At 49.3% G+C, this 25,731-nt stretch overlaps 1 protein-coding gene across 1 annotated transcript in view; it reads left to right on the top strand.

Moving 5' to 3' along the window:
* Positions 1-6,030: 6,030 nt before the first annotated feature.
* NET1 (neuroepithelial cell transforming 1) overlaps positions 6,031-25,731 on the top strand; it is a 56,194-nt gene continuing 36,493 nt past the window's right edge. Inside the window, exon 1 of the mRNA XM_027743036.2 lies at positions 6,031-6,187. Coding sequence (XP_027598837.1) covers positions 6,078-6,187 — 110 coding nt within the window. The 5' untranslated portion in view covers positions 6,031-6,077. The remainder of the gene's footprint in view (positions 6,188-25,731) is intronic.

Raw genomic sequence — 25,731 nt, 5'->3', positions numbered from 1 at the left:
GCTGCCTTTGGTGGGGCTGGAAAGCGAAGCTTTGCACCGAGTTTTAGAAGAATTAGTTTTCAGCACAGAGGCTTAATGTGAATTAATTGATTGATTCGATTGTCCAGGCTGTCCTTGGGTTCATGGGATCTTATTCCCGCCCCTTTTCCCCGCTCCCCTTGTGGGAAAAGGAATGTTTTGGGAGCTGCTGAAAGGAAAATTCAGGGCAGTGACAAAAGGGCATCGATGCTGTACTTAAAGAGCTGTTAAAGAGCTGTTAAAGAGCCGTTAAAGAGCCATTCCCTGCTGAGCTGAGCAAAGGGGAATTTGGGATCCCACTGCCCTGGACAAAGCCAGGAGCTGCCTGACAATCCCAATTACTCACAGCTCAGGGAGCTTTTCTGCTGCTCCTGACTCCCTGACTGGGAGAAAACGAGTCACTCAGCCCAGGAAAATGATTGTTTGGGAGATGGAAAAGCAAAACATGTTCTCCTTCATCTTCTGAAAGCTGAAATAAAACACCCCTGGGGCTGTGGCAGCATCAAAAGTGGCTTTTTTTTTTGATGTTGGTACAACAGAACTCCAGAGAGGTCCAAATATAACAAGGTGGAAGGTGCAAGGAGTGGGGCCAGAGGAGCAGAGGGACCTGCACTGGCCCAACTCAGCTGCTGGGTTTTTTAATCTATTAAAAAAATCCACTTTTCTCCATATCCAACAGTTGGGAATCACATCCCTGGAGCAGCTCAGGTACCTCTGGGCCTCCTGGAATTGCTCTGAAACCTTCCATGAGTTCATTGTGTTGCTTGTCCTGAGTCCCTGACAGGGAGAAAACGAGTCACTCAGCCCAGGAAAATGACTGTTTAAAAGATGGAAAAGCAAAACATGTTTTCCTTCATCTTCTGAAAGCTGAAATAAAATACCCCTGGGGCTGTGGCAGCATCAAAAGTGGCTTTTTTTTTTGATGTTGGTACAACAGAACTCCAGAGAGGTCCAAATATAACAAGGTGGAAGGTGCAAGGAGTGGGGCCAGAGGAGCAGAGGGACCTGCACTGGCCCAACTCAGCTGCTGGGTTTTTTAAATCTATAAAAAGAATTAATTTTTCTCCATATCCAACAGTTGGGAATCACATCCCTGGAGCAGCTCAGGTACCTCTGGGCCTCCTGGAATTGCTCTGAAACCTTCCATGAGTTCATTGTGTCACTGCTCCTGAGTCCCTGACAGGGAGAAAACGAGTCACTCAGCCCAGGAAAATGATTGTTTGGGAGATGGAAAAGCAAAACATGTTCTCCTTCATCTTCTGAAAGCTGAAATAAAACACCCCTGGGGCTGTGGCAGCATCAAAAGTGGCTTTTTTTTGATGTTGGTACAACAGAACTCCAGAGAGGTCCAAATATAACAAGGTGGAAGGTGCAAGGAGTGGGGCCAGAGGAGCAGAGGGACCTGCACTGACCCAACTCAGCTGCTGGGTTTTTTAATTTATTAAAAAAATCCACTTTTCTCATATCCAACAGTTGGGAATCACATCCCTGGAGCAGCTCAGGTACCTCTGGGCCTCCTGGAATTGCTGTGAACCCTTCCAGGAGTTGACTGTGTCCCTTGGCAGGGTTCCTGTCCTGGCTGTGAACCACCTTATTATCCCCCCAAACCCCCACTGGCTCCCTGGAATCCATCCCAACTTCCTTTCAGTTTTATTGCACTTATTTTCTGGTTGTTTGGGCTTTTTTTTTTCCAGATGAAGACACAAGGCAGGCTGGTTTTGTTTGGGGTTTTGTTTTTTAAATGGCTCTAAACACTGATGGTGTCACACCCTCTAATCTAATCTAATTTATGGCCTGGGGTTTTACGGCCCTTTCAATGTCTTGGAGCTGCCTGGAATCCTCCAAAATCCCACCCTCCAAATAATGCAGGTGCTTTAAATGAGCAACTGTGGCCAAGTGTGGAAAATCCCACATGAAAACTTGACCTTTTGAGTCCTGAAAGAGATCAGTGCCACTGAGCTGGGCTTTAATCTTGGCCTAATTAAGTCTGTTTGTTGGAGAGCCACAGGTCCTTAACGTGTGTTACTAATCCCCTGCTTAATCCAAACAGTCTTTCCAACAGGGAATAGGGATATTTAAGTCCATGGAGTCTCTCCTGCTCCTTGCTGGGAGAGGGGAGGAGAAAACCCAGAGGGCAAAAGGCAAAATCTTTCCTTTGAGGATGGAACAAAGCCGGGGATGCCCTTGGATGTCTCCAGTGGGATGAGGGAGGAAATGTGGGAGGGGAAGATCCAAGCTCAGGAAGGATTTCCCTGGGCAGCCTCTGGCTCCTGTGGTGAAAGGAAATCCTGGCTTCCTGCAGGGAAAAGGAAACTGGGAGAAGGTTTGAGATCCTCTGAGCACAAAGAAAAGACCTGTGGGATCGAGTCCAACCACCAACCCACCCCACCACCACCGTGGTCACCGTTAAATCACGTCCCCAAGTGCCACATCCACGTGGTTTTTTGGACTCTTCCAGGGATGGTGAGATCCCACCACCTCCTCCCAGTGATTTACAATCCCTTCCAGGACAATTTTTTTCCCCTAATTTCCAATCTAAACCCCCAAGTTAAGGCAGTTCCCCCTCATCCTGGCATTTCTTGTCCTCTCACCTGTCGCCTCGTTCCTCTCGCGGTGTCTTGGGTTGTCTCTCCCCTGGCTCCTGCTCAGGAATTCCTGCTTTTCCCTCTCTGCCAGGCACAGGGATGAGCAGAGGGACAATGTGGTACTGCCTCAAACACAGGGTCCAGCTACAAGGTCCTGTTCCCCAAACCAACCCAAATCCTTCCAGGACCTGCAGGGAGACGACAGGAAAGGTGGAGAGGGACTGGAGGGACAGGACAGGACGAGGGGGAATGGGTTCAAATTGAAAGGGAGCAGGGTTAGATGGGATATTGGGAAGGAATTGCTGTCTGGGAGGGTGGGGAGGGGCTGGAATGGATTTCCCAGAGAAGCTGTGGCTGCCCCTGGATCCCTGGGAGTGTCCAAGGGCAGGTTGGAGCAACCTGGGGTAGCAGGTGTCCCTGCCCATGGCAGGGGGTGGGATGGGATGATTCTTAAATTCCCTTCCAACCCAAAGCACTCTGGGATCCTGTGATTCCATGGAGTTGGAGGCAGGGATGGCTCCAGACAATTCCTGGGGGATGCTCCTCCGAGGGATTAAAGCAAAAAACTAAACTCCAGGGAGAGCTGAGAGCCCCTGGCAGGGCCTAAAGGGGCTCCAGGAGAGCTGGAGAGGGACTGGGGACAAGGCCTGGAGGGACAGGACACAGGGAATGGCTTCCCAGTGCCAGAGGGCAGGGCTAGGTGGGATATTGGGAAGGAATTGCTGGCTGGGAGGGTGGGGAGGGGCTGGAATGGATTTCCCAGAGCATCTGTGGCTGCCCCTGGATCCCTGGATCCAAGGCCAGGCTGGAGCAACCTGGGATAGTGGAAGGTGTTGAGGTTGGAACTGGCTGATCTTTAAGTTCCCTTCCAACCCAAACCATTCCAGGATTCCCTGATTGCACCTGCTGCTGGGGGGGGATGCTCCTTTCCCTGGGTTTAACCCTTTCCCTGGGATTCCTTTCCCTCTCTTTAAGCAGAGCCTTCAGTGCCGACTTCCCCAGCAGAAACCCCCCTGCTGACCCCATCCTTGGCCCTGCTTTGCCCTCCTGGACCTGCAAAAAGATGATTTCAGCAGACAAGGCCTGTCCCAAACCCCTCTGGGACCAGCAGTGTCTCTGCTCAGCTCTCCAGCTAGCTGGAAAAGCCATTCCATAAATCCATGGCTCACTTGGAGTGTGTGAGGGGGGAGGATACAGAGCTCAGGGGAGCAGCTGAATGCGAAGAACAGGAGGGTTTGAAACTGGACACTCCTCAAAACCAGGAGGACAAACCAGTCCAGAGAGCAGGGAAGGAGGGAGGAGGCGGCTGTGGAGAAGGACTGGGAAGAAATCCAGGGATTTGGCAGGTGGGGCTGAAGCGTGGGGATGTCCATCATCCAATATAAATGAAATTCCAGATGCTAAAACTGTTTGGGTTTGGAAGCAAAAACCAGAAACGTCAGGGTTTTGTCCTGTTGAGTCTGCACTGGGACAAAATCAGCAGAGTTAAATCCCCTCAGTTTTGGCTGAGTCTGACTCCTGGAGCCTGGTGTGTCAGGAATGCTCCTCCCCTTCCTCCCATCCCAAAAGAGAAGCCCCAAATTCTTGGCTTAAAACCTTTAAATCCTGGGCTCACATCTGGTTTTGTGAAACCTTCTGGCAGCCCAAAGGAGGGGTTTATCCACTCGGAATCGAGCTGCAGGTCCCACTTCAGCAGCTGAACCTGCGGGTTTGGGGTCTCTGGAGGATCCATTCCTCGTTCCTCGCCGAAACCCAGCCAAGAAAGCAAAATTCCAGGGGGGTTTTGAAGGAGTTTCCAGGAATTCCATCCCAGAAAATCAACCTGTGGCTCAGATGAACACGACCAAGTGTAAAAGGCTGTCCCAGACAGTGTAAAAGGCTGTCTGGGCTGGAAATGTTGTTAAAAGGCAGAGATTTTTTGCCAAAGCACTCGGGTCTGAAGGCAGATTTGCACTTTGGAGGAGATATATTATATATGTTATATTATATGTAATATAAAGATCAGTATATCAGAGTATTACATTCTATATATATATTAAATAGAGGTCAACATATCAGAATATATATGTTATAACAGATTATATAGAACATAAAGATCAATATATGAGAGTATTACATTCTATATATATTATATAGAGGTCAATATCTCAGAATATATATATGTTATAACAGATTATATAGAACATAAAGACCAATATATCAGAGCATTACATTCTATATATATATTATATAAGGTCAATATCTCAGAATATATATATGTTATAACAGATTATATATAATATAAAGATCAATATATGAGAGTATTACATTCTATATACATATAGAAAAGGAGGCTCAGGGGGGACCTTCTGGATCCCTAAAATTCTGTGGAAGGAGGTTGGAGCTTGGGGGGGGTCGGGCTCTGCTCCCAGGGAACAAGGGACAGGAGGAGAGGGAACGGCCTCAAGCTGGGCCAGGGGAGGCTCAGGTTGGACAGGAGGGGGAATTTCTCCATGGAAAGGGTGGTCAGGCCTTGGCAGGGGCTGCCCAGGGAGGTTTGGAGTGCCCAGCCCTGGAGGTGTCCCAGGAAGGCCTGGCCGTGGCACTCAGTGCTCTGGGCTGGGGGACAAGGTGGGGATGGGGCACGGGGGGATTTCTGTGATCTCAGAGGCCTTTTTCAACTCAAATAACTCTGGGAATTGTCTCTGCTGCCCTGGCAGGGAAGGATCTGATCCTGCTGTCAGGATGGATCTGATCCTGCTGTGGGGATGGATTGAGATGCTCCAGGAGTGTCTGGACAACGCTCTCAGGGACGGGGTGGGATTGTTGGGGTGTCTGTGCAGGACGATCCTTGAGGGTCCCTTCCAACTCAGGATATTCCATGATTCCATGATTCCATGATTCCAGAGCTTGAGTAACCAGACCAATTCCCAGAGACAACCAACTCACCTGCATCCTTTGCAATCGCAATTAACACCTCACGTTTACGGGAATTAGGAATTTATTGGCGTTGTCGAGGCTTCATCTCCGTGCCGGGCCCAAATTCCAGCGCGGTTCCAGCACAGCCCCAGGGGTGCCATCAGAGGGCTGTATCCAGGTCGCCTCCCGGAGCGGCAGGAGGAGTCGCGGAGGTGGCACTCACTGCTCTGGGCTGGGTGACAAGGTGGGCGTGGGTCACCGGTCGGACTGGGTGATCTCAGAGGTCTCGTCCAACCCAAGTATCCTATAATTCCATGGAATGTCGGGCGCTGCCCCCCCCTCCGTGCCTCGCTTTCCCCTCAGCGGGGGGGAGCCCGCGCCGCCAGGGGGCGCTGCTCCCCCCCCCGCCCTCCCGCAGAGCCCGCGCCTCGCTCTGGCCACGCCCCCGCCGCTCCTGATTGGCCGCCGCGGCCGCCGCCGCCATTTTCAAACCGCCGCCGGCGCCGCCGCCGCCATTTGTGACCGGGCTGAGGCGGCTCCGCTCCCAATCCTGCTCCCAGCTCCGCTCTCAGCCCCATGGAGGCAGAGCCCCCGGGCCAGAAACCCCCTCGGCGGAGACGCAGCAGGGCCAGCAGCCCGCCCCGCCCGGCGGACGGCACCCCCGGCGCGGCCGCCTCCTGCAGCCGGTAGGAGTCGCGATCCCCCCGCGCGTCCCTCCCCCCGTGAGGGGCTGAGGGTGACCCGCGGGCCGGGGGTGCCCTCAGGGGACACCCCGCTCAGCTCCCCTCGTTCTTCCCTCAGCTCCCCTCCCGCCTTCCCCGGCTGGCTGTGAGGGGAGCCCTCACGCTCCTGTTTTCCCAGGGAAATCCCCTCCTTCCCGCTGTGCGGCACCTGCTCTGGTGTCATGAAGGGAATTCCTCTCCTCCAGGCTCCGGGAGGGTCCACTATCCACTATCCCAGGTTGTTCCAGCCTGGCCTTGGGCACTTCCAGGGATCCAGGGGCAGTTCTCTGGGCAACCTGGGCCAGGGCCTCCCCACCCTCCCAGCCAGCCATTCCTTCCCAATATCCCACCGAAATTCCCACCCCTGTGTGCCAAACTTTCACGGAAAAACCTCCCCCATATCCCCCGGGTCGCCCGCATCCCTTTGGGAAAACGAGGCGAGGCTTCTTGTTGCTCCTTGGGGTGGGAATAATTTGGAGACGGGGTGTGTTTTATACCCCCTGGATCATCTCCCTCTCCTGGATGTGGGAAGACCCTCCAGCATCAGCTTTGCCTTTTATTCTGATTTTTAAACCCCTGTGCGTGCCATCTGTTACTGTTATTCTGATATATCGACCTCTATGCAATAGATACGTATATAAAATATATATTGATATATTGACCTTTATATTATAGCATAACATGTAGTATATATATATTCGGATATATTGACCTCTATAATATATATATATAGAATGTAATACTCTATATTGACCTTTATGTTATATATAATATATTATAACATATATATATATATTTTCTGAGATATTGACCTTTATATAATATATATAAAAATATATATTCTGGTATATTGCCCTATATATAATATAGGTATAAAATATACCTTCTGATACATTGACCTTTGTATTGTATATAATATATATAACATATAATATATATTCTGATACATTTACCTTTATGTAACATATATAATAATATATATAACCTGAGATACTGACCTATAATATGTATAAAATATATCTTCTGATATATTGACCTCTATATGACATATAATACATAATATATACAATAACATATAATATATAATCTAATATATGGACCTTTATGTTACATATAATATATATAACATTTATTCTAATATATTGACCTGTATCTTATATATAATAGATATAATATTATAACATATATTATATATAAAAATATGTTCTGAGATATTGATCTGTGGATAATGTATATAATATATGCATTCTGAGGTATTGACCTATAATATGTATAAAATATATCTTCTGATATATTTTATATATAATATATATACTATATATTATATATAGTATATAAAATATATAATATATATTTTATATATATAATATAATATATATTATATATAACATATATCAAAAGATATATTGACTTGTATATTATATATATTATATAATACATACAATATTATAACATATAATAGATAATCTGATATATTATCTATATATAATACATATATAAAATATATCTTCTGATATATTGACCTGTATATAACGTATATATGTACTCTGAGATATTGACATATATTTGATATATTATATATAATGTATAATAGATATATAATAATGAATATCTATATATATTCTGATGCATTGACCTGATATATTCCCACGACCACCCACTAAAAGGAACTTAAGAGAGGAGTTAACCTGAAATTCAGTTTATCTGGGTGTGTTTAGACCTTTATCAGCAGTGACCCATCCCCTGGTGACTCAGGTCTGACTGATCCCTGCCCGATCAGCAGAGGTTTGTGGCTTTTGTCGCTCTCAGGGCTATGAAATGATGTTAAACCCCACATTTCTATGGGACAACTGTGGCTTTAGATCCCCCCAGCCCAGGCAGTTTCAACTTCCAGGGGCAAAGATTCCCTCCTGGATCGGGATCTGACTCCGCTCGCCGGGGTGTTGGCGCTGCCCTTTGCATCCCAGGGGGGATCCGAGGGGGATAATAATAATAGCAGTAATAATACACTTTAAAATCAAAACTTGGAAGGACTTGAGGTCTTTTTAAATGACTTTTAGCCAAATGTACAAAATCTGTGTCTGAAGTTCGAGGGTCTGACTTGGGCCTTCAGCGAAGGCCTCCACTCCCTTTTTGCACCGAGACATAAACATACTGAATTGGACAGAAATATACTGAATTAGACAGAAATATACTGAATTAGACAGAAATATACTGAATTAATGTTAGGTTTAAATAGGTTTAATTAATATTCTATGCCCAGCAAACGCCCTGCCAGCTCGCCCTCCCCTCGGGATCGTGCGTTCACCCAGCCAAGAACGAGTTTTATCCCTGCAACCTGATGCTTGGAGGAGTTTCCCTCCGCCCCCCAGCCTGATTTTGGTCCAATCTCAGCGCCGGCAGAACCAGAGAGACTCGGGGAAGGCACTGAAACCCCCCGGCGGTGTTTGAGGGCGAGGTAATCTCCTTTCTTAGCCCTCTTTTCCAGCCCCTCCGCGCTGTTTTCCCCTCGGATTCCCGAGGCTCCGACATTCCCGACCCGCTCCTGTCCCCGCCGCTATTTTTAAGCATCACATTTCCCTCGTGTGATTGCGGGAGAATTCCCGAGGCTCCCAAAAGAAAGGGAATGTGGCCGGGGGAGGTGCGAGGGGCCGAGTATTTGTGGCTTCTCTGTGTCATGCCGGAGTTGGGGCTGAAAAGGGAGGAGGAGACACGGTCGGGGGGTGCTGGAGACGGTGACTTCACCCAGGTCGGAGATGGTTCGTCTGGGCACGGCTGGAACAGCGTCTCGTTTTCTATTTAGCCCTTTTCCCCTCTGGCAAAAGCACCTGCGAGCTCCTGCCCAGCAACAGGAGTCGGGTTTCGGGGAGAAACCTGAGAGGGAATGGCTCTGGGAAGGAGGGGAAGCCACAGAGAAGGGCAGTCCTGGAGGAAAAGTGAGGGATGGGGAGAAAAACCCTCTTTTTTCAGCCCCTTTCTGAGCCTGAGAGCACATTTCAGGGAGAGGGAATGGCTCTGGGAAGGAGAGGAAACCACGAAGAAGGGCAGTCCTGGAGGAGAAGTGAGGAATGGGATAAAAAACACCTGTTTTTCCAGCCCCTTTCTGAGCCTGAGAGCACAACCAGTGTTTCAGGGAGAGGGAATTGCTCTGGGAAGGAGAGGAAACCACGAAGAAGGGCAGTCCTGGAGGAGAAGTGAGGAATGGGATAAAAAACACCTGTTTTTCCAGCCCCTTTCTGACCCTGAGAGCACAACCAGTGTTTCAGGGAGAGGGAATGGCTCTGGGAAGGAGGGAAGCCACAAAGAAGGGCAGTCCTGGAGGAGAAGTGAGGAATGGGATAAAAAAAACCCTCTTTTTCCAGCCCCTTTTTGAGCCAGAAACACAACCAGTGTTTCTGTGACCCTCGGCCCCACAGAGGGTGATAAAAAACCTGCAGATAGTGGGACTGAGAAAAGAAACCCTTTTGGTTTAGGGTTGCTTTGTTTGCTCTCTAATCCTGTTCCACAGTTTAGCTGGTCCCCAGGTGAATCCAGGTGAAGCCAGGACAGCCCAGGGGCACTTCATCCCTTTGGAAGTATTAATTAAATATGGATTATTAACAGGAGAAAATATTAATTAAATATATACTAACAAACATATACTAGTAAATATTAATTGGATCTTAATTAAATATTAATTATCTACAGGAATAAAAATTAAATATATAATAATAAATATACACTAATAAATATCAATTGGATATTAATTACATATTAATTATCTACAGGAATAAATATTAATTAAATCTATAATAATTAATATATATACAAATAAATATTAATTAGATATTGTTTAGATATTAATTATCTACAGGAATAAAAAATTAAATAAATAATAAATATATACAAATAAATATGAATTAGATGTTGATTAGATATTAATTATCTACATACACTAACAAACATATACTAGTAAATATTAATTGGATCTTAATTAAATATTAATTATCTACATGAATAAAAATTAAATATCTAATAATAAATATACACTAACAAACATATACTAGTAAATATTAATTGGATATTAATACCTGGAACCCCTCAGCACTCTGTAGTTTTTAAATGAGATTAATCCCAATTAATTGGCTGATTCCCCATGACCTGGCTGACTTTGTGCAGAAGGGTTAAAAGACAAGAGTGGTTTTATGTAGGGGGGAGACACCCCAAAAATAAATGGAGTTTTACACTCAGTCAGCAGCTGAACCCCCTTTCCCCGGGGCCAGGGGGTTGCTGGATGAGGCTTGCAGGGATCTGGGGGGGAGGAAAGAAAGGAGAAAAGTGGCCTTTTTTGGCCTCTTTATTTAGACATGAATAAAATAAAATAAAACCCTTCCCAGCCTGGGACAGGAGCTTTGTCAGGAACAGCAGAAAGAGGAGCAAATAATCTCATTTTTTCACTCAGGGGAAGGACTGGTTCTAACGAGGCACCCGAAGACAGAGAGTCCTTCCTGAATTACATGTTCCCATATTTAAAAAAGAATTAAAAAAAGCTTTTAAAGTCTTCCCTGACACCCCCTTGTCCTGCACAATCTGCACTAAACTCTTCAACTGGCTTTTATTTATTCACTTAACCCATTTAACCCATATAAAGGCATTTTTTTGTTGGCCAGTGACCTCAAAGGAGTGGTTTTGATGGTGATGCTTCTCTTCCCTTTCTTCTCCCTAATTGTGGCTTTTCTGGCAGGCAGAGCTGTTTGTTTGCTCTCCATGTCTCTGGAATTAAAACCCTCCCTTTCCACCACACTTCCCTGGGCTGGGAAGACAATCCCAACACACACTTTTTTTTTTTTTCCCCTTCCCATTAGCACATCAAAGTTCACCCCGAAAGTTCCCTTTTCCCTCCTCTGCAGAAGGTGGCAATTCCAAAGGCAGCCCTTGGACACGACTGGAAGCTCCAGGGAAATGGCTGAAGGCTCCACTTCCCGAGGGATTTTATTCCCAAAGCAGGTTCTGGGTGTCTGGATGGGAGGTTTAGACCCAACCCCTTCAGACAGTGGCCTCAAACTCAACTCCCAGGAAACAAATCCCAAATTTCCAGTCCATATTTCAGCCTGAAGTTTCTCTGAGAGACTGCTGAGACTTTGGGAATCATTGATTTAAAAAATCAAATGTGTATTTGGAGTTTTACTGAGAGGTTTTTTATTGCCAAAGCCAGTTCTGAGTGTCTGGAAGGGAAGTTTAGACCCAGTTCCCAGGAAAGAAATCCCAAATTTCCAGTCCATATTTTGCCCTGAAGTTTCTCTAAGAGACTGTGGAGACTTTAGGAATCATTAATTTAAAAATCAAATGTGTGTTTGGAGTTTTACCAGGAGGGTTTTATTCCCAAAGCAGGTTCTGGGTGTCTGGATGGGAGGTTTAGACACAACCCCTTCAGACAGTGGCCTCAAACTCAACTCCCAGGAAACAAATCCCAAATTTCCAGTCCATATTTCGGCCTGAAGTTTCTCTGAGAGACTGCTGAGACTTTGGAAATCATTGATTTAATAATCAAATGTGTATTTGGAGTTTTACCAGGAGGGTTTTATTCCCAAAGCGGGTTCTGAGTGTCTGGAAGGGAGGTTTAGACCCAGCTCCTGGGAAACAAATCCCAAATTTCCCGTCCATATTTTGCCCTGAAGTTTCTCTGAGAGACTGTGGAGACTTTAGGAATCATTAATTTAAAAAAAATCAAATGTGTATTTGGAGTTTGGAGTTAAACCCCCTCTTTTAATTATCTCCAGGAATAAATATTAATTAAATGTATAATAATAAATATGTACTGACAAACATATGCTAGTAAATATTAATTGGATATTAATTAAATATTGATTATCAACAGAAGTAAATATTAATTAAATACGTAATAATAAACATATGCTAGTAAATATTAATTGGATATTAATTAAATATTAATTATCTTCAGGAATAAGTATTAGTTAAATATACAATAATATATTTATGCTAACAAACATATACTAGTAAATATTAATTGGATATTAAATATTAATTATCTACAGGAATGAATATTAATTAAATATATCATAGAAATATATACTAATAAATATTAAGTAGCTATTGATTAGATGTTAATTATCTACAGGAATAAGTATTAATTGAATAGATAATAATAAATATATACAAATAAATATTAATTAGATATTAATTATCTACAGGAAAAATTAAATAGATATATAATAATAAATATATACTGATAAATATTAATTAGATATTGATTAGATATTAATTATCTACAGAAATAAATATTAATTAAATATATAATAATAAATACATATAAATATTAATTAGATATTGATTAGATATTAATCACCTACATGAATAAATATTAATTAAATATGTAAAATAAATATCTACTAACAAACATATACTAGTAAATATTAGTTGGCTATTAATTAAATCTTAATTATCTACAGGACTCAGTATTAATTGACTATAGAATAATAACATTTTCTCCTGCTGTAGCCAATCTGCCCCGTGAACCAATTAAAGCCATTTTAAGGTCACCTTTGTCTTTCCCCTTCACTTTTGGGTGGCAGAGCTTTATTAAAAATCCACTTTATTGCAATCCCCTGACCTGGAACTTCCCTGGGCCTTTCTTAGGAATTGTTGGTGTGGGGGGACTGCCCTGGACACAAATTAAAGGTGGGAACGTTCCTGGATAGTCATTTCCCTGGGAATAACTCCTGGATTTGTGGAAAATCCTCCCAAACTGGGCCTTTTTTTCACCCCTGCTGCTCCCCCCCCTTCCATAAGTGACCTCCAAACCTGTCAGCATTTCCACACCCTCTGAGTGCTCATTTACACTCATTAACCCAGGCTTTTAATTATTGATGCTGATGATGGGGCTGCTCCTTATTGCCCTGGAAAGCAGCAGTCGAGCTCCACTTCCCAAATCATCATCTTCCCTCACAAATCATCACCCTCAACATCCAACTTCAGGCCACTTATTACCGCTTTAATTAAGAGTTTTCAGGGCAAGCTCATCACAGCTGCTCTGCAGATCAAAACTCGCCGTGTTTCTGGGCTGGTAATTAAATTAATTGGGGGGGTGAGTCAAAAGATGAGAGAATCTGTCCTGTTCAAATGGTCCCTCGGTGACAAAAACGAGGGAGGTCAAAATCCAGTCCCCGTTTTCCTTGTGAGGAGCTGCAGAAATTCTTAATGAAAACCCAAAGCACTTTGGGAGTGGTGGGGATGGAGCTGCTTCCAGCTGGGATCCGTCCCCAGGGGTGTCCCCAGGGACCAGTGCTGGGCCCAGTCCTGTTTAATGTCTTTATTGAGGATTTAGAGGAGGGGATGGAGGGAACCATCAGCACATTCCAGGTGCCCCCAAGCTGGGGGAGTGTTGATGTGCTGGAAGGCAGGAGGGCTCTGCAGAGGGCCCTGGCCAGGCTGATGGATCCACGGGCTGATTGCAAGGGGCTGAGGTTCCCCAAGGCCAAGGGCCGGGTCCTGCCCTTTGGCCACAAGAAGCCCCTGCAGCTGCAGGCTGGGCCAGAGGGGCTGGAGAGCAGCCAGGCAGGAAGGGAGCTGGGAGTTGGGCTGGGCAGGGAGCTGAAGAGGAGCCCGAGTGTGGCCAGGGGGGCAAGAGGGCCAAGGGCTGCTGGGCTGGCTGAGGAAGAGTGTGGCAGCAGGAGCAGGGCAGGGCTTGTGCCCCTGGGCTGGGCGCTGGGGAGGCCACCCCTGGAGTGCTGTGTCCAGCTCTGGGCCCTGAGCTCAGGAAGGCCCTGGAGGGGCTGGAGCAGGGGCAGAGAAGAGCAGCGAGGCTGGGGAAGGGACTGGAGCCCAAGTGCTGGGAGGAGAGGCTGAGGGAGCTGGGGGGGCTCAGCCTGGAGAGGAGGAGGCTCAGGGGAGACCTCCTCACTCTCTGCAACTCCCTGCCAGGAGGGGGGAGCCGGGGGGGGGTTGGGCTCTTTTCCCAGGCAACCATCAGCAAGACAAGAGGGCTGGGTCTCAAGCTGTGCCAGGGGAGGTTTAGGTTGGAGATCAGGAAGAATTTCTTTGCAGAGAGGGTGCTCAGCCATTGGAATGGGCTGCCCAGGGAAGGGGGGGATTCTCCGTCCCTGGAGGTGTTTAAGGACAGACTGGATGTGGCATCAGTGCCACGGGTTGGATCAAGGGTTGGGCTGGATGAGCTCAGAGGTCCCTTCCAACCCAGCTGATTCTGGGATTCACTTCACTGCACTCGGAGCAGAGGTGGGGGTTGCTCTGCTGGGATCCAGGAGGCAGATTATTAAAATCTTCTTTCCAAAAGCCCAAATTCTTTGAAGGTACAATCATGGAGCTCAGAGGTGTTTCCTGCAAACCAGAGCCTGCAAAAGGTTTCTTTGTGCCGCTCCCTGCGGACTAAACACATTCCCAGATCCCCTGGGCAAGTTTGTTACAATCCCTGGATCTCCTGGAATCTGCTGGGGAAGGAGAAGAGGGAAAAATCACAGCTCCTTGAAGGAGCTTTGTGGAATGGGCCTTGCTGCTTTTCCAGGGAAAAGCCAAGGAAAAGCACCTCATCCTCACAATCCCGCTGCTCTGGCCGGGGGAGAACTGGCTGATTCCAAATGTAAAGTGTGTTTGTGCTGCCAACCCATCCCTGCTCCCCTTTATTCCTGGTTTTTATGTTGGAGGAGCCAAAGCAAAACCAGACTCAACAAACAAAGGGAGAAAAAAAAAAGGGGCAAAAAGCCAAAAGTATCCTTAGAATTGCAAATCCAGGTGGGCCCCACCTGGTGTGGAGGAGGAGGAAGAGCTTCAGCCAAGGTTTCCTGCGTGTTCCAGCAGGCAATTCCAGGGGCAGAGAAACCCAGGCTGCTCTTCCCGGGATTCTCTGATGTCGTCTGGACTCCCCAGAGGCCGAGTTCCCTCATCCCATCCTTTGGAGTCCCCTATTCCATCCCTCCAGAGGATGGAATGAGGGAATTCAAGGGGATTGAATAAGGGCCTCCAGAGGATGGAATGAGGGAACTCAAGGGGATGGAATGAGGAAGTTCCAAAGGATGGAATAAGGGACTCCAGCAGATGGAATAAGGGAATTCCAGAGGATGGAATGAGGGAGCTCCAGAGGATGGAATAAGGGACTCCAGAGCCACTACTGGCTCAGGCAGAGCCGTGTAATTCCTTTTTCATTCCCGTCGGGAGCCGCCAAGCCCGCAGTGAAATCCTTTCCCTGTAGGTGTCGCCGCTGGATTGGGAATCGGAGCTTTTCCTTTCATTTTGGGCTCCGGCCCCAGCCGAGCGTCCCCGTTTCACTCCTGCTCGGAGCTCAGTATTTCGGATCAACTGAGCAACTGGGATGAGTTTTGCTTTCCTGCTTTAGTGCTTGGAAAAATGAAATGGAAAGGCAATAATTCCTTGGATCCCACCCTGAATTAATTTCATGGAATCACGGGATGGTTCGGGTTGGGAATGACCTTAAAGCTCCTCCAGTCTCACCCTCTGCCGTGGGCAGGGACACCTCCCACTATCCCAGGTTTTTCCAAGCCCCATCCAGCCTGGAATTGAATATTCTTCCATGGCACACCCTGTGCCTTTCCTAAACCACCCCGTGCTTTTCCTAAAGGATTTAAGCTCCGTTTAAAGCTGCCCTTTTCCAGGGAATCCGAGCAGGTGAACGTGCCCCGTGGGTGGGCTGGGGGAGGAGCAGCAGCAGGGCTGGGGCTGCACTTCAAAGCTGCTCTGCAAAGCTCCCTGGGTGGTTCTAAAAACCTGCCAGCACCTTAATCTTCTCCAGCAGAGAGACCACAAAGAGTTTATTGCATGAGGGCCAATTATTAAGTCGATTTTCCTGCCTCCCACCCCACACACACACAAAGGTTTGAAGGCTTTGTAGCCCTTGCTCAGGGAGAAGCAGCAGTTCCAGGGCTTGGCTTGGTTTAAACCTCTGGGTGAGGTTTTTCCAAGTGATTTTAATTCCTGGGAGGGATTTTTTTGAATGTCATTTGTGTGGTCATGAGTCCCTTAAACTCCTCTTCCCTTTGCCCACAGAAGCTGTGGCTGCCCCTGGATCCCTGGAAGTGTCCAAGGCCAGGATGGAGCAGCCTGGGATAGTGGGAGGTGTTGGGGTTGGAACTGGATGGTCTTTAGGGTCCCTTCCATCCCAAACCATTCCATGATCTCCCATCTCTCCCAGCTCAGGGGTGTTTGTTCCTCAGCTCTAAGAATTGACTCTCAAACTGTTTTTTCCCTCTGGTGACAAATCCAAAGGAACTGGGGCCTGTTTGTTCTCCCTGTTTGCACAGAGAGGATTTGATCCCTGGCTCTGCCCAGTGCAGGAGTTCCTTCCCTGCCAGGAGCAGAGAGTCCATGGATTTATAGTTCTCTCAGTGCCTGAACGGTGCTGGGGAACACGTCAAGACCATAAACATGGTTTTTAGTCATTTTGAGACCCAGCAAAGCCCAAAAGGCTTCAGAGAAGCCTTTCAAGGTCTCCTGGGCTTGGACATCTGGAGATCCCAAGAGGGATTTTAAACAACCTCTGGCCCCTTCTCTCTGTGCTGGGCAGCACCCAAGGGGCAAAGCTTGGTGCCCAGAGGAGCTGTGGCTGCCCCTGGATCCCTGGAAGTGCCCAAAACCAGGATGGAGCAGCCTGGGAGAGTGGAATGTGTCCCTCTGAAGTGTTCTCAGGAGTTCTTATCTCTCTTATCAAGCCACGTTTCCTCCCCCGGCTTTACATATGTAACATTTTACGTTGCTGCTCGTTGTTTCCACCTTAATATCATCTTAATTCTGATTTGTTAGGGATTATTTGCATCAAACCTGCCCTGCTTTTGCACCAGAACTCAGCCACATCAGGGGGCAGCTCAGAGGTGCTCCTGCCACCTAAATAAACCCCTTCCCTTTGTGCCAACAATCGCTTCGGGATAATCTTTGAGCAGAGACAGACTAAGCTCTGTGTTAACTCTCCAAGAACGTTCTCCCGAGCTGAGCGAGGTTTAATAACAGGTTTCCTGTGTCAGACTTTCCCTCCCCTAAATCCAAGTGTGCTCTCTCCAGGAGAGCTGCTCTCTCCCCCCCCTCGGAGCTTTGTTTTGTGTGGGGGCGGTTGGTTGCTCGGTTTGTTTGTTGTTAACGACTGGAAATTACTCTTGAGGCTTTTATTAAAGCTTCGTGATTCCCCTCCCCGATTAAAACCTGCAAACAAACTTCAGGTGTGTTTATCCCTCGAGATGAGAGGCTCGTGGCTGAACTCTCCTCCCTTTTCTCCTCCTGTTTCCCTTGGCCCCTGAGCTGCTTTTCCCTGCCAGGCTCCATAAAATTATCCCTGGAGGCAGCAGCTCCTTGTCTGCTGCAGCAACTGCCGTTTTCCTGGACTTCTTAATCCTTCAGCTGGGTTGTTTTGTCTGAGTTTCCAGCTCTTTTTCTCTCCTTGCAAGCCTTTCTTCTCTCTGTCCTTTTATTGATGATTTAGATGAGGGGATGGAGGGAACCATCAGCACATTCCAGGTGCCCCCAAGCTGGGGGAGTGTTGATGTGCTGGAAGGCAGGAGGGCTCTGCAGAGGGCCCTGGCCAGGCTGGATCCAGGGGCTGATTGCAAGGGGCTGAGGTTCCCCAAGGCCAAGGGCCGGGTCCTGCCCTTTGGCCACAAGAAGCCCCTGCAGCTGCAGGCTGGGCCAGAGGGGCTGGAGAGCAGCCAGGCAGGAAGGGAGCTGGGAGTTGGGCTGGGCAGGGAGCTGAAGAGGAGCCCGAGTGTGGCCAGGGGGGCAAGAGGGCCAAGGGCTGCTGGGCTGGCTGAGGAAGAGTGTGGCAGCAGGAGCAGGGCAGGGCTTGTGCCCCTGGGCTGGGCGCTGGGGAGGCCACCCCTGGAGTGCTGTGTCCAGCTCTGGGCCCTGAGCTCAGGAAGGCCCTGGAGGGGCTGGAGCAGGGGCAGAGAAGAGCAGCGAGGCTGGGGAAGGGACTGGAGCCCAAGTGCTGGGAGGAGAGGCTGAGGGAGCTGGGGGGGCTCAGCCTGGAGAGGAGGAGGCTCAGGGGAGACCTCCTCACTCTCTGCAACTCCCTGCCAGGAGGGGGGAGCCGGGGGGGGTCGGGCTCTTTTCCCAGGCAACCATCAGCAAGACAAGAGGGCTCGGTCTTCAGCTGTGCCAGGGGAGGTTTAGGTTGGATATCAGGAAGAATTTCTTTGCAGAGAGGGTGCTCAGCCATTGGAATGGGCTGCCCAGGGAAGGGGGGGATTCTCCATCCCTGGAGGTGTTTAAGGACAGACTGGATGTGGCATCAGTGCCATGGGCTGGGAACCACGGCGGGGTTGGATCAAGGGTTGGGCTGGATGAGCTCAGAGGTCCCTTCCAGCCCGGCTGATTCTGTGATTCTATCATTCTGTGATCTGCCTCTAAAACCTCCTCCGTGGCCACACAACCAAACAATTCCAACCCTCTCATCCCCACAAGGAGAATTAATTTGGATTCCATGTGCGAACTGAGCCAGATCAGGAGAATTGGGGAGGGATCTCACACTGGAAAATGTCATCTGGGAATTAAAAGAAATCATTTCAGAGCTGATATTTATTCCTCCTCCAGCAAGGAGTGGAGGAACATCAGCAGGAAGGACCGTGAGGGATCCAAACACACCCAGAGGGGCAGGGAAGGCTGAGAAACCCTCCCGTGGTTTGATGTTGGGAGAAGAAAAGCAGTGAAAGGAACAGTTATCTCGCCTCCAAGTGCCTTAAATGACTTTAATCAGACCGTGCAAACCCTGTCGGAGAAAAGGAGCTCTCCTGGGGTGGTTCCCGGGGCTCGTTCCTGGCTCCGGGATATCAGCGCTGCTTACACGTGTTTACTTTTCTTTTTTTTTTTGCGTTTGGCAAAGAAAGTAAAAGCATGAAACGATCCCTTTTGTAAGAGCAAAGTACACCTCCGAGAGCCCTCGGAACGTGTAAATATTTAGACTGTAAAGTCACTCGGTGCTGCTTTTTACCACCCACCTCCTCGGGGCTTTTCCTCTTCCCATCTTGCCCTCGGTTGTTGTAGAGACATTAAATCCGCAGCTCCTCCCTGCACCGTTTCCTGCCCAGCTCTTGGGCCTCCTCACTCTTTTCTCTCAGTAGGATTATTGGAAAATAATCCCAAAGTCTCCTCTCCTCGTGTTTTCCTCCCTCATTCCCATCCTGCTCCTGCCCGAGTCTGACCCTGCCCCGTGGGTTAAGTGTTAAATCCCCTTCGGCTTTTTATAGCCTCCAAGGAGGCGAAATTCCCGAAGAATAGAGGTCCCTGTGCTGTTCCCAAAAATATTTGGGTGTTAAGTAGAACAAGACTGACGTTTGTGAGGCTCCTTTTTCCTGCCTGCACCAGTTTTGGGGCTGCCTGTTCGTCCCCCCCCCCCCGGTAAATCTCTTCCAAAGCTTTGTCTGGTCCCGTCCTGATCCCACATGGACTTTTTCCCTCCAGCTTTTGGCAGGAATCCCGCAGCTCTCGGGGTGTGCCGAGGCCGGGAAAGCCTCTCCTCCCCCAAAAAAGGGCAGGAAGAAGGGCCGTGACCTCCCCCCCACGCCCGGCACTTTGTGGCTTCTGCAGAACTGCCTGGAGCGGGAGGGGAAAACGCCGGCCGGGATTCTCCCGGGTTTGTTTGGGGTGTGAATCACCAGGAATTACAAGTACAGTGTTGATGTTCTGATGAGCTGCAAACCCACACGTGGCAGCTCCTCCAGCCCCGTCAGCTCCTCCCCTTGGAGAGCCCGGAGCTGCAGTGCAGTCAGATTTATTATTTTATAATCAAAATAAAAAGCTTTGCTCTCCAAGCTGGTTTTTAAGAACTTTTTCCAGCCACATAGAATCCCAGAATTCCAGATCAGCTGGGTTGGAATCCCAGAATCCCAGAATCAGCTGGGTTGGAAGGGACCTCCGAGATCATCCAGCCCAACCCCTGATCCAACCCCGCCGTGGTTCCCAGCCCATGGCACTGATGCCACATCCAGTCTGTCCTGAAACACCTCCAGGGACGGAGAATCCCCCACTTCCCTGGGCAGCCCATTCCAATGGCTGAGCACCCTCTCTGCAAAGAAATTCTTCCTGATCTCCAACCTAAACCTCCCCTGGCACAGCTTGAGACCGAGCCCTCTTGTCTTGCTGATGGTTGCCTGGGAAAAGAGCCCAACCCCCCCCGGCTCCCCCCTCCTGGCAGGGAGTTGCAGAGAGTGAGGAGGTCTCCCCTGAGCCTCCTCCTCTCCAGGCTGAGCCCCCCCAGCTCCCTCAGCCTCTCCTCCCAGCACTTGGGCTCCAGTCCCTTCCCCAGCCTCGCTGCTCTTCTCTGCCCCTGCTCCAGCCCCTCCAGGGCCTTCCTGAGCTCAGGGCCCAGAGCTGGACACAGCACTCCAGGGGTGGCCTCCCCAGCGCCCAGCCCAGGGGCACAAGCCCTGCCCTGCTCCTGCTGCCACACTCTTCCTCAGCCAGCCCAGCAGCCCTTGGCCCTCTTGCCCCCCTGGCCACACTCGGGCTCCTCTTCAGCTCCCTGCCCAGCCCAACTCCCAGCTCCCTTCCTGCCTGGCTGCTCTCCAGCCCCTCTGGCCCAGCCTGCAGCTGCAGGGGCTTCTTGTGGCCAAAGGGCAGGACCCGGCCCTTGGCCTTGGGGAACCTCAGCCCCTTGCAATCAGCCCCTGGATCCAGCCTGGCCAGGGCCCTCTGCAGAGCCCTCCTGCCTTCCAGCACATCAACACTCCCCCAGCTTGGGGGCACCTGGAATGTGCTGATGGTTCCCTCCATCCCCTCATCTAAATCCTCAATAAAGACATTAAACAGGACTGGGCCCAGCACTGATCCCTGGGGGGATCATGTTCCATCTCAGCACATAAAGCTGGTGTTTCCTTCACCCCAGCCTGACTAAACTCTTGTTGGGCTCATGTTTGCAAGGATATCTGAGAACTCAGTGGCAACTTTTCCGCCACATTAAATTGCTGTTTTGAGTCCAAAAACTGGCACAACTTTGATCCAAAGCGGGAGCTGCGGGGACAGTTTGGATACAAAAAGCCAGAGCAGGCAGCTGAAAAAAAAAAAAAAGAGGAAAGTTTGTGTCTGTCAGCGCTAAAATGTGTCTTTTGCTGAGCGTTCTCTTGTGATAACTCTCAATTTTTATTGCACTGAGCTGGGTTCCCACAAGGACTCAAAATAGTCGTCTGGGTTTGAAGGCCAGCGGCCCTGGGCTGGCCCAGCTCTCTCTCCCATGGATTCTGGGCACTTGGAATTCCTCTGGCCAGGCCACTCTCCCCTGGGAATGTTCAAAATAGGTACCCCGGGGCTGACCCCGAGTGGGAACTGGGTTAAAAACAACCCAGGCCAGCTCCACGTGGGGCCTCTGGCCTGGAAATGTGGGAAAAGGGAGGAGTTCCCTCCGAGCCCTGATTTTTTGGGAATTCAAAACAGCAGGTCGAGTTAACCTGGAGGGGTCTGGGGGTCATTAAAGCACCCAAAGGCCTTCACTTTGGGCCAGGAAAACACTGTTTGAAGGTGCCTTGTCTCCAGTCCAGCCTCTGTGAGTCAGTGCTTTCCTGCAGGAATGGCTGTTCCTTCCTCTCCCTCTCCTCCCTGGATCCAATCCAGAGTCCAAAATGTTTCTTTGTGGCATTTTCTGGGCTCGTGCAGGTCCCCTGCTCACATCAAATGTAACAGCTCTGCTTGGAGAAATCCGCTTTTTTGTGCTAATTGGGGTTTTTCTGGGATTCATTTCTGACCTTGGGACCAAAATCTTTCCCTCCTCTCCTTGGATCCAATCCAGATTCCAAAATGGTTTTTTGTGGCATTTTCTGGGCTTGTCCATGTCCACCTGCTCACATGGAGTGTAACATCTCTGTATTGAGAAGTCTTTTTTTTTTTGTGCTGCTGGTGGTTTTTCTGGGACTCATTTCTGCCCTTGGGATCAAAATCTTTTTCTCTCCTCCTTGGATCCAACCCAGATTCCAAAATATTTATTTGTGGCATTTTCTGGGCTCTTGTAGATCCCCTGCTCACATCAAATGTGACATCTCTGCTTTGAGAAGTCTTTTTTTTTGTGCTGGTGCTTTCTGGGACACATTTCTGCCCCCGGGACAAAAACCCCTGCAGAGCTTGTGAACTATTTAAAGCAAATTTAGTCAGATTTTATTCCCAAGTACCTGCTCTCCCAGGGCACAGCTCGCATGACATGACCCAATGAGTCAAAAATGTCTTTATGAACAGTCGTGTCTTAGCTCTGGGGAGGAATTCCAGGAGCTGGCAGATTAATTCCACCCCACTTTGGGCACTTCAAAGCCCCATTCCTTAAACTGGAGCCGTTCCTTTTTAGCCCCTGGAGAAGCAGAGGCGCCTCCAGGGCAGAGCCAAGCTTAAAATTCCTGGCTGGAGGTGTCCAGAGTGACAGGGGTGGCTGGACAAGTGACACATGAGCCGGGAGATGGGCCCAGCCTGGCAGGAAAAGGGCTTTTATTCCTGCTGCTGGTTTTTAGGGATCAGGATTATCCCCCCAGCTCATCAATCCCACTGACTGACAAGGGCCTGCTGCTCCAAACTCCAGAGCTGGGAGGATCCTTGGATTTGCCCCGGGAGCCAAGTCCTCTGCCAGGGATGGTCCCATCCCACAGCAGCCAAATCTTTTCTCAGCTGCTTCCTCCAGCTCTGCTCCTGGGTGTTTGCACCCCATCCCTGGAAAAGGGAACACAAACAGCTCCTGGAGTGGGAAGAGCCAGCCCTCAATCATGGATCAGGTCCAGGGATGGCTGGACAAGTGACACCTGAGCCGGGAGATGAGCCCAACCTGGCTGGAAAAGGGGAGCCAACCTTTGGCACGTGGCTTTTATTCCTGCTGCTGGTTTTTAGGGATCAGGATTGTCCCCCCAGCTCATCAATCCCACTGATTGACAAGGGCCTGCTGCTCCAAACTCCAGAGCTGGGAGGATCCTTGGATCTGCCCCGGGAGCCGAGTCCTCTGCCAGGGATAATCCCATCTTTTCTCATCTGCTTTCTCCAGCTCTGCTCCTGGCTGTTTGCAGCCCATCCCTGGAAAAGGGAACACAGAGAGCTCCTGGAGTGGGAAGAGCCAGCCCTCAGTCATGGATCAGGTCCTTCTGTCGGCAGCTTTCGCTTTTCTCTTCCTAAAGAAGTGAGTTTTGCTCTTTCTAGGGATGGATTATCCCCCTCCCAGTCCTCCCTTCCAGGAATTCCTGCCTGGAGAAGGCGATTCCCTCGGGACAGCCCTGCCCTGGCACGTGTGGGGAGCAGAGGCTGCTCCTGGATTCCATGGATTCCAGGGATGGAGGACTGGGAAGAGCTGGGGGATGCTCTGGGGCATCACTGGCAGGAAGAGCTGCAGTGACAGGACAAGGGGTACAAACTGAAAGAGGGGAGAGTCAGGTTGGATATTGGGAAGAAATTCTTCCCTCTGAGGATGGTGAGGCCCTGGAATAGTTTCCCCAGGGAGGTTGTGGATGCCGCGTCCCTGGAAGTGTCCTGGGATAGTGGGAGGGACTGGGAGTGGAACTAGATGATCCTCAAGGTCCCTTCCAACCCCTAATTCCATGATTTCATGCTGCTGAGGCCGAGGGACACCAGCTCCATCCCACGCCTTGTACTTCTGGAACACCACAGCTCCCGTCCAGGGGTGCTTGGCCATGGCCTGGAACTGCTCCAAACATCCCAGGATTTCTGTGCTTCCTCCTCCAGGTTCTCTGGGCTGGTTCTGCTCCAAGAGTCATCCCAGCGGGGCAGCTCCAAAGCTTTCCCTCCCCAGGCTGGTGTTTGTTCCCTCCGAGCTGGGCCGGCTCCGGTGTTTGCGGAGTTATGTCATGGATTAACTCCCTGGAACAGCAAATAACCCTCCCCGGGGACTCCTGGCACCTGTCCCGGGGCAGAGCTGCAGCCCTGCTCCGGGAGCACCGACACGGAACTCTGGGAAGGGGATTGGGGCGGGAAAAGAGGAGCCTGCACCGTGTCCTGCTGGAATGATCTTGTCCCATTGAAGGGATCTTATCCTACTGGAAGGATCTTGTCCCACTGAAGGGATCTTGTCCCACTGAAGGGATCTTGTCCCACTGAAGGGGTTTTGTCCTGCTGGAATGATCTTGTCCTACCGAAAGGATCTTGTCCCACTGGAAGGATCTTGTCCCTCTGAAGGGATCTCGTCCCACTGAAGGGATCTTGTCCCACTGGAGAGATCTTGTCCCACTGAAAGGATCTTGTCCTATTGATAGAATCTTGTCCCACAGAAGGGATCTTGTCCTGCTGGAATGGTCTTGTCCCACTGAAAGGACCTTGAAGGGATCTTGTCCTACTGAAAGGATCTTCTCCCACTGGAAGGATCTTATCCCACTGAAGGGATCTTGTCCCACTGGAAGGATCTTGTCCTACTGAAAGGACCTTCTCCCCCTGAAAGGATCTTGTCCCACTGAAGGGGTTTTGTCCTGCTGGAATGATCTTGTCCCACTGAAAGGATCTTATCCCGCTGAAGGGATCTTATCCCACTGGAAAGATCTTGTCCTACTAAAGGGATCTTGTCCCACTGAAAGGATCTTGTCCTACCAAAAGGATCTTATCCCACTGAAGAGGTTTTGTCCTGCTGGGATGACCTTGTTCCACTGGAAGGATCTTGTCCCACTGAAAGGATTTTGAAGGAATCTTTTCCCACTAAAGGGATCTTATCCCACTGAAGGGATCTTGTCCCACTAAAGGGATCTTATCCCACTGAAGGGATCTTGTCCCACTAAAGGGATCTTATCCCACTGGAGGGATCTTGTCCCACTAAAGGGATCTTATCCCACTGGAGGGATCTTGTCCCACTGGAGGGATCTTGTCCCACTGGAAGGATCTTGTCCCACTGAAGGGGTTTTGTCCTGCTGGAATGATCTTGTCCCACTGAAAGGATCTTATCCCGCTGAAGGGATCTTATCCCACTGAAAAGATCTTGTCCTACTAAAGGGATCTTGTCCCACTGAAAGGATCTTGTCCTACCAAAAGGATCTTATCCCACTGAAGAGGTTTTGTCCTGCTGGGATGACCTTGGCACTGGGGATTTTCCAGGAAAGGATCTGGAAGGGCTTATCCCCTCCCACTAAAGGGATCTTTTCCCACTGACTGAGGGATCTTGTCCCACTGGAAGGATCTTGTCCCACTGGAAAGGATCTTGTCCCACTGAAGGGGTTTTGTCCTGCTGGAATGATCTTGTCCCACTGAAAGGATCTTATCCCGCTGATCCCAGGGATCTACTAAAGGGATCCCACTGAACGAAGATCTTGTCCCACTGATTTAAAGGGATCTTATCCCACTGAAAAGATCTTGTCCTACTAAAGGGATCTTGTCCCACTGAAAGGATCTTGTCCTACCAAAAGGATCTTGTCCCACTGAAGAGGTTTTGTCCTGCTGGGATGACCTTGTCCCACTGGAAGGATCTTGAAGGAATCTTGTCCCACTAAAGGGATCTTGTCCCACTGAAGGCATCTTGTCCCACTGAAGGGCTCTTGTCCCACTGAAGGGATCTTGTCCCACTGAAGGGCTCTTGTCCCACTGAAGGGCTCTTCCCTTTCTCC

This window comes from Pipra filicauda, unplaced genomic scaffold (assembly GCF_003945595.2).
Source record: "Pipra filicauda isolate LSUMZ 115617 unplaced genomic scaffold, ASM394559v2 scaffold851_size65776_pilon, whole genome shotgun sequence".
Lineage (NCBI taxonomy): Eukaryota > Metazoa > Chordata > Aves > Passeriformes > Pipridae > Pipra > Pipra filicauda.
The sequence above is the reverse complement of the archived record's forward strand: the minus strand, read 5'-3'. Positions and strand labels throughout refer to the sequence as shown.